The following is a 12,012-nucleotide window of genomic DNA, read 5'->3' as shown; positions in this document are numbered from 1 at the left end:
AAAAGTCCACCGCGTCATTAGATCGGGACACCAGCCACGGGACACAAGTGGGAGCCTGAGGCGGCTCACAGAAACCAGTCTCGCGCAACTCTTTTCAAAACACCAACGGCCTTTCATCCCGCCCACCTAAACATAATTATTTGATTACCGCAAGCCGACTGGATATAGGATACAAATCTTTTTAGTAGCGTAACACCCTTCAGTTATTTACAGGTAAATATTTCGCTCGAATGGGTACAAGGAAGGCTTATGAATCATCATTTTAGCCTTCAAATCATGCCAAACGCAAGAGAACTGAATCATACAAAACATAAACAGAAAAAAAAAAAAAACCAGTCCATGCATTCGCTTCAGCAGAAGGTCCTCATTTCCCCTGAACACAGGGATCCAAGGACAATTTAAAGCAGCCTACCTGTACGCACAAAGTGGTTAGAAATGTCTAAAATGTAATCATGCGGAATTAAGTGTAACTAAAGTATATGCAAGGTGTTTGGTCATATATACATTTTGTGAATGGCTGAAATGTCATGCAATTAGCCCACAGGCTTATTATGTGAAATATCATGTGTCATTACTCATGTGGGTCTTAACACAACACAGCACAACACAACATAACATACAGACTAGATAGTATCAAACACCGTATCAAGCCTCATCTTGAAAATCCCCCTGAGTTTCGGCCTCTGCTGGCAGTGACCTGGCAGGCTATTCCACACACTGACTACTCTCTGTGTGGAAAAAATTATTCCTAATGCCTGTACAGAATTTACTAGAAAACAACAAGGTAACCTGTCACTTTCACTCCTCATTTTCCTCTGTTTTAATCTTTAATATGTACCACCTCCATCCTCCCTCTATCCCTCCAGATCGTGGTCTCTATCGACATCTCATGATCCCACTGCTCTTGACATGACTGTATTCGTTGTTATTTATTCGGTGTATTCATCTGTCTAAATCAGGGCTGCCCAACCCTCTTCCTGGTGATCTACCATCCTGGTTGGTTTTCATTTCAACCATAATTCACTCACCCGATTCTACCAATTGGCAGTTCAATGAGATCTCTAGCTGTTGAATGCGGCGTGCTTTGTAAGGGTTGGAATTAAAACCTACGGGACGGTAGATCTCCAGGAACAGGGCTGGGCAGCCCTGATCTAGATCAAGCTCACTCAGTAGTCAGAGGAGAGACCGGAGCAGTGAACACCCCTCCGTGAATCTGTGAGGCCAGCTTTAACAGACTGAAGAGCTAAAGGGCGAATCCTCACCTGATCTCTGCACTTTATCTTGGGCCACCGTCCAATTTTAAAAACACGTCATATCACCGCCCCCCTGTGAGGCGTTTTTCCTTCCACATTCTACCAAACAAAGAAGCACCAAACAGGAAGTGACGTGGAGGCGACGTCAGAACGCACCTACTTCTGCCCTGAAACCTGCGCTGGCTGTGAGCCAGCACGTCTCTCACTTCTGTTTCCAGCATCACAAGCCCAAAAAAGTCCTCTCGCTAAAACACGACACCGGCTCAGCTGTGCTTGAAAACTCTGTCAACGTATCTTCGTTCACCCAACCCTTTCTCGGGACGGTAGTTTTTAAACCTCCCCCCGTTCACTCCCCGATTAAATTCCAAATAACCACGATTAAGGACTGAGATCAGGAAGAAATAATATTTCCATTTCCTGCTCCCTTGGTCTAGAACACACTGCATCTAGAGAGCTTCTGTTTCGCTTGAAGGAATTTAAAAATCAAGAATGCAAGAAGCATTTAATTGTTTGGGCATTCAGTCTTAAGACACGGAGGCTCCATCTTTCTAGGGTGATATCAATAAAAGTGACTATCCTGGTTAAATAAAGGAGAATTAAATAAAAAATAAAACAAAATTTTTTTTGTTTTCACTGGTCGCTATTACAGGGCATTGTTAATGGATGTATGATCTGCGTGTACTGAGCCTCCATTTTAGGCACGAAACAGATTTATATCTCTCAACCAAACTGCCTGGTTAAATAAAGATTCAATAAAAACAGGCCACTTCCTTGCAGAAAAATAGGCCACGCCCACCCCAGGGAAACCGTTCCACTGTTTCACATCCACAACTGATGACTCACCAGTCACCACACCAAGCGGCCTGCTGTTCCCCAGTACCTCAGGTGGTTGGTATCTTGTATTCACTGGACCCTCTTGTCAATAATGGTGGGAGAAGCTCGAGGCCAATGAACAAAGCCTATGAACAGTGAGCCTTATTCGCTATTCACAGGCACAAAAATCAACGGTTGTTTTTGAACCTCATTATACCAGTGCTCAGCTGATACCTGCTCTTTTTTTTTGAACCACTGAACGACTCCATTACACTACCTGTGGCACAGTTTGTTGGTCTGGTTGTTTCATTTGACCTTGGCACTTAAACAAAATGGCCGGGCCTGTGTGACCAGACTAAACTGGCTTCTCCCTCTGCTTCCAGCGAATCACGAAGAAACCAAAAATCCACTGAACCAGTTCTCTCCTGTTCCGCGACTCCGCACTAGACACAGGTGGGAAAAACACCGTAAATACTAACACTACCTTTTAACACCATCAATACTAACACTGTCTTTCAACACCACAGTTAGCTAGACCATCAAACATCCTTTACAATGCATTTCTATAGGTGGATATTTTTACTGAAGCACTCCAATGGTTAAGTACCCTCGCTAAATTTGAACTCACGACCTTGGAATTTCAAGCCCAGCTCCCCAATCATGGCACGCTACTCTGCCAATCACATTACATCATAATATTACATCATACCGTAGGTCACACTCAACAGGCTTCGGTCCTCACACACATCATTAGCGTGGTAATAAACTATCCGTTTTGTGTGTGAAAAATGAAAAAATCCGTTCAAGCAGGAAAAGAATCCTTATGTTTATTACATCATACTTAAGGTCACTTAGCAGGCTTCAGGTCCTCACACACTTACTTAGCATTAATAAGTATCCATTTTGCTGGATATAGTGAAAATGCAAAATACTTGCTCAAGTATACGCAGCTACGGGAACGAATGCCTGTAAACATTCCTTACGCTATCGTCCATCGTGTTTTCCACCAGCGCTGCCGTGACACTAAATCTTAAATCTACCCCTTATTTGGCAGTCAGTCAGTCCCAGTCAGCTCCAGGGTCTGGCGAGCGAGCGAGTCCTTATCGTTTAGCCGCTGTGGGAACTACCAGCATGCATCACTGTCAGAGAGCAACAAAGGTAAAACCCCCTGTGTGAAAAATACAAAGTCGGGAGTTGCGTTCCCAAGTAGCTCGCGTCACACTGACGGCAGCCACCGCCAATCTCACACAGGAAGTCAAGTTCGCTCGCCGAACGTCCCTGGAAGGTAGGGAACCGCTCCGGACGGACTCCTCGGAAGCAGAGACGTCAAAAGCATAACATCTCTCGCGCTTTCTTTTTACTCCCGAGACAGGGCACCCGTTGAAACGGGCTAATTGCCGCGCCAGGCGGCAGGCCGCTACATCTCGTTTTCCACGAGCGTGACTGCCGGTTGCTACGAAGAGCGAGCGAGCGAGCAAGCGAACGAACCGACCGACCGACAGGAATATTTACTTGCAGTTAACAAACCAGCTATGCGAACGTGCGATCCTCTGCTCGGTTATGATGTTGCACCTTTGCCTTCAAACCGCAGACGCTCTTATCCAGAGCGACTTACATCGTATCCAGTTATACAGCCGGATACATACTGGAGCAATGCAGGTTAAGTACCTTGCTCAAGGGTACAACGTCGCTCAGTGTCCTACCGGGGAATCGAACCTGCGACCTTTAGGTTACAAGACCGACTCCTTAGCCATTATGCTACGCTGCCGCCCCCGCGCTGTATGCGGCTCTCAGGGTATTTCTGCGTGCAGTGGCACAGGACCACCACCAGTACCGGACCGTCGCGCCCTCGACAGGCACGGACACATCTAAAAAAAACAGCGTGACATATCTGCGCTGTATCTTTTACAGCACCAGGGTGACCATTCCCCCCAGCCAGCGCTGCGAAATTTGACATCCAACAGCTCGGTCAACCCAGGACATGCACAGGCAATAGTTTAAGTTACACCTTATTGAACCCTGTGGGGGTCGTTTCTCCTCGGTATTTATCCCATCCCATCTACTTAGGAGCAGTGGGCAGCCACGGCGCAGCGCCCGGGGACCAGCTCCAGTTCTTGGTCAAGGGCCAACCTGCACCCAAGCTGACGCGCATGACTTCTGGTGTGGATCTAGAAACTCAGAGCACTCAGAAGGAAGCCAGGTGACCATGGAGAGAACATGCAGACGGGCAGCAGTGCAGTATAACGGGTTAAGGAACAGGTCTTGTAGCCTAACGGTCAAAAATTAAGTACCCTTTTAACAAGGCACTTAACCAGCATTGCGTCAGTACGCGGGGGTGGCAGCGTAATATGATGGCCAAGGAGTTGGTCTTGTAACCTAAAGGTCACAGGTTTGATTCCCTTGAGCAAAGTATTTTAACCTGCATTGCTCCAATATATATCCAGCTGTATAACTGGATACGATGTAAGTCGCTCTGGATAAGAGCGTCTGCTAAATGCCTGTAATGTGTAAGAATGAGTACACATACAGCTGTATGGCCGCTATGTAAAAGTTGTGTAAGTCTAAGATAAGAGCGTCTGCTAAACGCAAGTGTAACAAACCCCATGCAGAGAGGATCCAGCCAGCCGGGAATGAAACCCAGAACCCCCTTCTTCCAAGGCAACAGTGCCAACCACCCCCACCCCGCCCCCCCTCCCGCCCAACAGCGTGCTTCTTGTCAAACGCCACAATCGATTTTGGGACACAGACAGACGTTACTTCTATCAGCAGAGATGCTTCTGGGGCAAAAAGCGCCCGAAATCCTAAACTCTCCAAAAAAAAAGAGCCCCCCCACAGAGGGGACTTTCTGACGCGGAGAGGGGGAGAGCCTGTTCAACACAAAGCGCTCTGTCTGATTCTTCACTTCCCCAAAAAGAGGGCGAGCTCATAATTTATCACCACCACTTGCTTGTGCCCAAGCCCATAAGGTCCTGATCGCTTCCACGATTTAAAAAGGATCCGCTAAAAAAAATTAAATAAACAAACGGCCCCCCCCTACTTGGAGCTACGGGTGGGGGGGTGGGGCGGTGGAGAGTTTAGGGTTTTACCTTTCTGGGGGTCGTGTCGGGGCAGCCAAAGTCGGTGGAGGAAAGCGGAGTCTCGAACGGAAGAGAGGTGAAGGTGGAGCCGGCCAGACTGCAAAGGGCCAGCGATAAAACAGAACAGCAGCGCTCACTCTCTCTCTGTCTCTCTCTCTCTCTCTCACTCACTCTCTTTACCGGCTTCCTCTTTTAGGTGACATATCCACCCCCACCCTCCCCCTCCCTGCCTCCCTCCCAAATCACCAGAGCCAACCTTCACTTCAGCGCCCAAAAAAAAAAAAAAAAACACATTATATTTAGCAACGCCATAAATATACAGACGATGTTAAACTCCAAGCCAAAGCAGCCTCCCCCAGACACAGCACCAGCCTTACTGAGGCCAAACTACTGCGGCCATTGTTCTACACTGAAGCTGGGAGGGGTTAGGCAAACGGCAACTACAGTATAACAAATAGTTCTTCAAGGATAAACAACCACTGCTGCCCTCTCTCTCTCCCTCTCCCTTTCTATCCCCCCCCTCTCTCTCTCTCTCTCTGTGACCTGCTCTCACTCTCCCTCTCCCTCTCTCTCTCTCTCTCTGTGACCTGCTCTCTCTCACTCACTCTCCCTCTCTCTCTCTCTCTGTGACCTGCTCTCTCTCACTCTCTCACTCACTCACTCTCCCTCCCCTCTCTCTCTCTCCTCTGTGACCTGCTCTCTCTCTCCTCTCCCTCTCTCTCTCTCTCTTTCTCTGTGACCTGCTCTCGCTCTCCCCCTCTCTCTCTCTCTCTCTCTCTCTCTCTCTGTGTGACCTGCTCTCTCTCACTCACTCTCACTCTCCCTCTCCCTCTCTCTCTCTCCCTCTGTGACCTGCTCTCTCTCTCTCTCTCCCTCCCTCCCTCTCCTCTGGAAAAAGAAAGTGACAGCCCAGAGCTATGCATTCAGCCTTTGCCAGTCTGTACACACACCTGTTAGATTTCGCTCCAAAAAAAAATATTCAAAATAAAAATCCTGCACAGTTAGCCATCGCAGCCAGGTGTGCCACAGGTGCACATGACGCCAGAAGCCTGCGCTTCCCTACGCACTTTAAACCAGCTCACTGTCACCTTCCCACGGTTAGAGAACTCACAGGGTCACACAAACCCCCAGGTGGGGGACACATACTCCCCGCAGAACTCCTTCAGATCCACTGTCCCATGGTGCACTGCTTCAACCCACACTGATCCCTCCTGCCCTCCTTGCCACCACCCCGACTCTCTCTCTCTCTCTTTCCCTCTTACGCTGTTTCCCCACTTGCTCTCTCCCGCCCCTCCTCTCTCTCTCTCTCTCTCTCTCTCTCTCTCTCTGCCCTTCTCTCCCCCCTTTTACTCACCCCCCACTCTTGCTCTCACACCGTTTCCCACTTGTTCTCTCTCTCTCCCATTCTCTCCACCCCCCCCTCTCTCTCTCTCTCTCCTCTCTTGACCTGTTCTCTGCCTCTCCCACTCTCTCTCTCTCTGTGTGACCTGTTCTCTGCCTCTCACACTCTGTGACCTGTTTTCTCCCCCCCCCCTTCCTGTGATCTCTGGACCTGCAGCCAGTGTGAGGAGAGGCCGTGCTGTGAGTCACTGGTATAAATACCGCGGCTAACGCTCAGAGCCAAAGTCCCCCTGCGCCCTGCGTGTTATTATAAACTCACTCAGCTGGGGCTGCAGGCACGTCCCTCTACTAATAAAGAGAGAAAAGCAACCACCAACTTTGTGTTCAACAGCTCACCCCCGAGCGACGTCAAGGCAAACACACAGTCCCCATGGTGCACTGCTGCAATCCACTCCGACTCCTCCTGCCTTTCTCTCTCTCTCTCTCTTTCTTTCACACACACACACACAAACACACAGTCCCCATGGTGCACTGCTGCAATCCACGCCGACTCCTCCTGCCTCTCTCTCTCTCTCTCTCTCCTATCTCTCTCACTTCAGACAGCCACACAAAAACCCCAACACAAGTCCCCTGGGCACTGCTGTAATCCACGCTGCTCCGTCCTGCTACTATCTCTCCTCTCTTTCTCTCACCCCACACCAACAAAACACACAGTCCCCAGGTGCACTGCTGCAATCCACCCACTCCTCCTGCCTCTCTCTCTCTCTCTGTCTCTCTCTCTTTCACACACAACACACAGTCCCCATGGTGCACTGCTGCAATCCACGCCGACTCCTCCTGCCTCTCTCTCTCTCTCTCTCTCTCTCTTTCACACACACACACAAACACACAGTCCCCATGGTGCACTGCTGCAATCCACTCCGACTCCTCCTGCCTCTCTCCTCTCTTCTCTCTCTCTCTTCTCTTCACACACACACACACACACAAACACACAGTCCCCATGGTGCGCTGCTGCAATCCACTCCGACTCCTCCTGCCTCTCTCTCTCTCTCTCTTTCACACACACACACACACACACAAACACACACGCACCTCCCCAGAGCTGGTCACTTCTGACACACTTCCTCCGAAAAAAAGTTCAACAAGAGCCCCCTTCTAATTCTGCACCTTCCCTATTTTTTGCTGTGCGTGTGTGTGTGTGGGAGTGTGCGTGTGCGTATTCTCTGACCTTCTAAACCCGGCGCTTGATGATGATGCGTTGAGAGATGAGACAGGACTACGGACTGACAGCAGGAGTTCTCCAGCTGCCCCCCCCCCCCCCCCCCCCCCCAGACAGAGGCAGGGAAACATCCAATGAGCTAAACCCTTTACTGGAGCCTAAAGCCTCCACAGAATCTACACCGGCAGCCTGAGGCAGCATGTCTGCATTTCAAATCGCTCGCTGGCAACTTCCAACATGGAAACCTCCCACAAACACAAACAACGCGACGAAGGCGAACGAAAGAGCAGCGACTCCTCACTCTGGCGTAAAAAGAGTCACTCGAAAAATCATGCTGCCACAGATATTCCAGCCCCTCCCCCCGACCCCCCTACCCCCGTTCCAGCAAACATAGGAGCCCATGTGTCAGCGTGAACAAAAACGTCATTTTCCACGTGTTTAAAACACACGAGTTCCCTCACACTTTTTCAAGTCGTATCTCTAAATTTGGCGGCCGATGGGAAACTGGGGGTCCCCCCCTCCCACTGACACCCCTTCCGAGCTTCTCCACCGGCGGATTCTGAGCAACACGGGAGTAACCCAGGTACAGCGGCCCGCTATCGGCACACTGGTTGGCGCTCCAGTCTAGCGTTGTGAAAATCGGCACTACTAGCCGGCGGGCCGCTCGCACGCCGCCGATGTGAAAGAGCTGGCGAAGGGTCTTGCCGCTGGTGGACCGCCACAGCGCCGATTTGCTCTGGTGCCGGACAAACGATCCAGCGGGGTGATTTCCTTCCGGGACGCATTCAGGGGTCGTGTTCAGGGGTCCCGTTCAGGGGTCCTGTTCTGGGGTCTCATCGCATCAAGTCAAAATCATAGCTTGTATCCCAACGGAACCTTATTTTTGGCAAAGGGGGGGGGGCTGCAAACCGCTTTTGATTTAACATGCAGGCTAATCTGTACTCGTTACAGTCAAGCAACATTTAAATTTGGAACCATCAGCATCAAGGCCAAACAAGTCAATGAAAGAGCACAATTCATACAGTACAATACATTCTGTGAATACAATCTCTGTGCACAGGACCCTTCTCATACTCAAATACGTTAAGAACATGCCATTTCCCATTAAAAATAAACAAGTAATAATAAATATTTGAATATCCAGGACTCCCCCTTAGCACAGCGAGGCTTACCACAACGTCCGACGTAAAGGCGTCAAAAACTCAGACGAAGCACGGCCCCCAGGCAAAGAAAGCAAAGGCGATCGAACCTTCAGCTCCAGAGAGAACGAGACCACAGCAAGACTCTGAAACACCCACGGAAGCGTCAACTCCGGCCTACGCGCGGTACGAAACAAACGCTCTTCTTTGGAAATCCACCGCAGTGCAGCCACTGTAAGGAAACCGTCGCGGAAGAACCGAGGCCGATAATTATTTTCCTCTTTTTCTTCCCCCCCCCCCCCACAAAGCATTGAGTCAAAAACGCGTTTACAATGAAGGCCCGGCAAACAGGAACCCAGCGAACAATGGCTCGTAAGTAAAAAAACAAAAAAACAAAAACGTGCGTGGAGCCACACACCACATGCCACACGCGCGCACAATCACCTCATGAATGAATGCTTAAACGTCAGAGGCCACCTCCAGTCTCTGTGAGCACGCTAATTACCCACTGAGCAAGAACAACAGTCACGCATTGGCAATCAGTCGGCAGACACCCCCCCCCCCTTTAAAAATGCACCCACATCCTCGGAGGGGACATTGTTTCCCCACAGTGTGCGGCACACAGTCATTTCCCCACCTTCCTGGCTCAATTCGAGGCGGAAAAACAAGTTATATCAATAACAGGCTCCCAGCTTTCTGCCAGACGCACGGCAACCTTGAACAGAGTCCTGAGCTGACAAGGAGAGAGATTTTTACACTCACACACACACACACACTCACACTCACACTCACACTCACACTCACACTCACACTCACACTCATACACACACACTCACACTCACATTCACACTCATACACACACACACACACACACACACAAACACACACTCACTCACACACACACAGACACACACACACACACACACACACACACACTCACACTCACACTCACACTCACACAGACACACACACCACCACACTCACACACACACTCACACTCACACAGACACACTCACTCACACGCACACACACACGCACACACTCACACACGCACACACATCACACCACACCACACCACACACCACAGCACACACACGCACACACATACAACGCACACACAAACACACAGCACACCACACATGCACGCACACACAGACACACACACATGCACTCACTCACTCACTCACTCACCTAGCCCAGGGGTCCAGAGAGCTGGAGCTAACAGATGAGAGCAGACCGGACAGTAAGAAATGAGGGCAGGTTCCCCAAAGCAAGCAGCAGGTTGACCCCCCCCCCGTCTCTCCCCCGACTCTGACGGGCCGAACTGGGCTCGCAGCAGGTGAAATGTCGAGTTTCGGTGCACTCTTCCTCCCACCCTCCCTCTCTCTCTCCCTCTCTCTCTCTCTCTGTCTCACTTTCTGTCTCTCGCTCTCTTTCTCGCCCCCTCAGGGCCGATGACATATCCAAACCTGCCCTCCATCCCCCAGGTAGTAACCTGTCTAACCTGCCTCCCCTTCACCCTGCCCCTCCCCACCCCCTAAGCCCCACCCATGTTACTCTCAACCCCCCCCACCTCACACCCACTCCCAACCTATCCGATCCCCCCCCCCCAACATCCCCCCCACCTAAAACACTGGCTCCCATCGGATTTCAGACAGCATCAGGAGGTGAGAGCTTGGCAGCAAACAGGCGAGCAGATAAGTCTCTCCTCGGGCTATGTCAGCGCACGTCCCCCCGCCCCCCCCCCCCCCCCCCCCCGCCACAGAAACCATTCCAGGTACCCGAAACGGAGAAGAGAGGACTCGGCATGCGCAGCCTTTGGGGCTCACACAAGGAATGTGTGTGTGTGTGTGTGTGTGTGCTTGTGCTTGTGTGCATGTGTGCTTGTGTGTGTGTGCATGTGTGTGCGCATGCGTGCGTGCTTGTGTGTCATTGTGTGTATATGTGTGTGTGTGCGTGTTTGTGTGCGTGTGCTAGTGTGTGCACGTGCATGCGTATGTGCTTGTGTGTCATTGTGTGTATATGTGTGTGTGTTTGTGCGCGTGTGCTAGTGTGTGCACGTGCGTGCGTGCGTGCGTGTGTGTACGTGTGTGCTTGTGTGTGTACACGTGTATGCGTGTGCTTTCAGAGGTGAGTAACAAAAAAACAACAACCACAATAAAGGCCTCTGGTTCCTCTTTGGCAGATTCAACAAGCATTTCCAAACATCACTGATGTTCCTTTACTGAAGGACACACACAACTTCAGTACCAGAAACAATCACCACAAATCACTTAAATCCTGCACATTGTATCCTACCAATTACAAAACCTCTGCAAATGGCTATTAAATCTATACACTGAGATGGTGCATTTTAGACGTTTTGCATTAATTAACCTTGCGCCATCATATGCAAATACTGACTTGTGCTCTCTTTCTGAATGAAATTTGGCAGAAAATACTAGGGCGATACACAACAGTTGTCTGTAATCAGTAGATGATACTGGGGGGAAGCCATTGGGTGCAGTATTGAGTTCTAGTCAACAGGGCAGAACTGAATTGTCACAGGGAGCAGTATTGGGTAGTTGCCACAGGGGGCAGTATAGAGTCGTCTCTACTAGTCAGTACAGTGTTGAGGCCGCTGGGGGCAGTATAGAGTCACTTTTACAAGGGTAAGTACTACGTTATGGCCACTGGGAGCAGTATAGAGTCACTTTTACAAAGGGCAGTACTGTGTTGTTGCCACTGGGAGCAGTATTACAGGGGCAATTGCTTTCACTAGGAGCAGTACAATGTTTGCACGTGGTCCCAGTCCTTGAGTGGGATGAGTTGCTGTGTGCGTGGCCACTGGTGGGCACAGTAGTGAGCAGCAACGAATCTCGTACCTGGGAACAACTGACCTTCTGACGGTGTGGACACCCAGCCTCCATGCAGTACTGTGTGAAGAAACGTACATTCTACGGTACCTGTGACGAACACAAACAGACATTCTACAGACCTGTGCAGCACACACACGCACATACAGGTACCTGCCGCACACACAAAAACAGCACATTCATACAGGTACCTGTGCACAGCAACACAACAAAAACAGCACATTCATACAGGTACCTGCGCAGCAACACAGCAAAAACAGCACATCAATACAAGAAGAGGCGAGGAACTGAGCATTAAGCCACGTTTCCACCAAA

The 12,012-nt window shown here is 50.2% G+C and overlaps 1 protein-coding gene across 1 annotated transcript in view; it reads right to left on the bottom strand.

Moving 5' to 3' along the window:
* Positions 1–12,012, bottom strand: part of cnksr1 (connector enhancer of kinase suppressor of Ras 1) — a 48,428-nt gene that overhangs the window by 26,794 nt on the left and 9,622 nt on the right. Inside the window, exons 4-6 of the mRNA XM_064320946.1 lie at positions 11,889–11,932; positions 8,233–8,474; positions 5,153–5,332 (exon numbers count right to left, since the gene is read on the bottom strand). Of these exons, the coding sequence (XP_064177016.1) occupies positions 5,153–5,332; positions 8,233–8,474; positions 11,889–11,932 (466 nt within the window). The remainder of the gene's footprint in view (positions 1–5,152; positions 5,333–8,232; positions 8,475–11,888; positions 11,933–12,012) is intronic.

This window comes from Anguilla rostrata, chromosome 1 (genome assembly GCF_018555375.3).
Source record: "Anguilla rostrata isolate EN2019 chromosome 1, ASM1855537v3, whole genome shotgun sequence".
NCBI classification, from domain to species: domain Eukaryota; kingdom Metazoa; phylum Chordata; class Actinopteri; order Anguilliformes; family Anguillidae; genus Anguilla; species Anguilla rostrata.
This window is presented reverse-complemented; position numbering and strand designations above follow the sequence as displayed.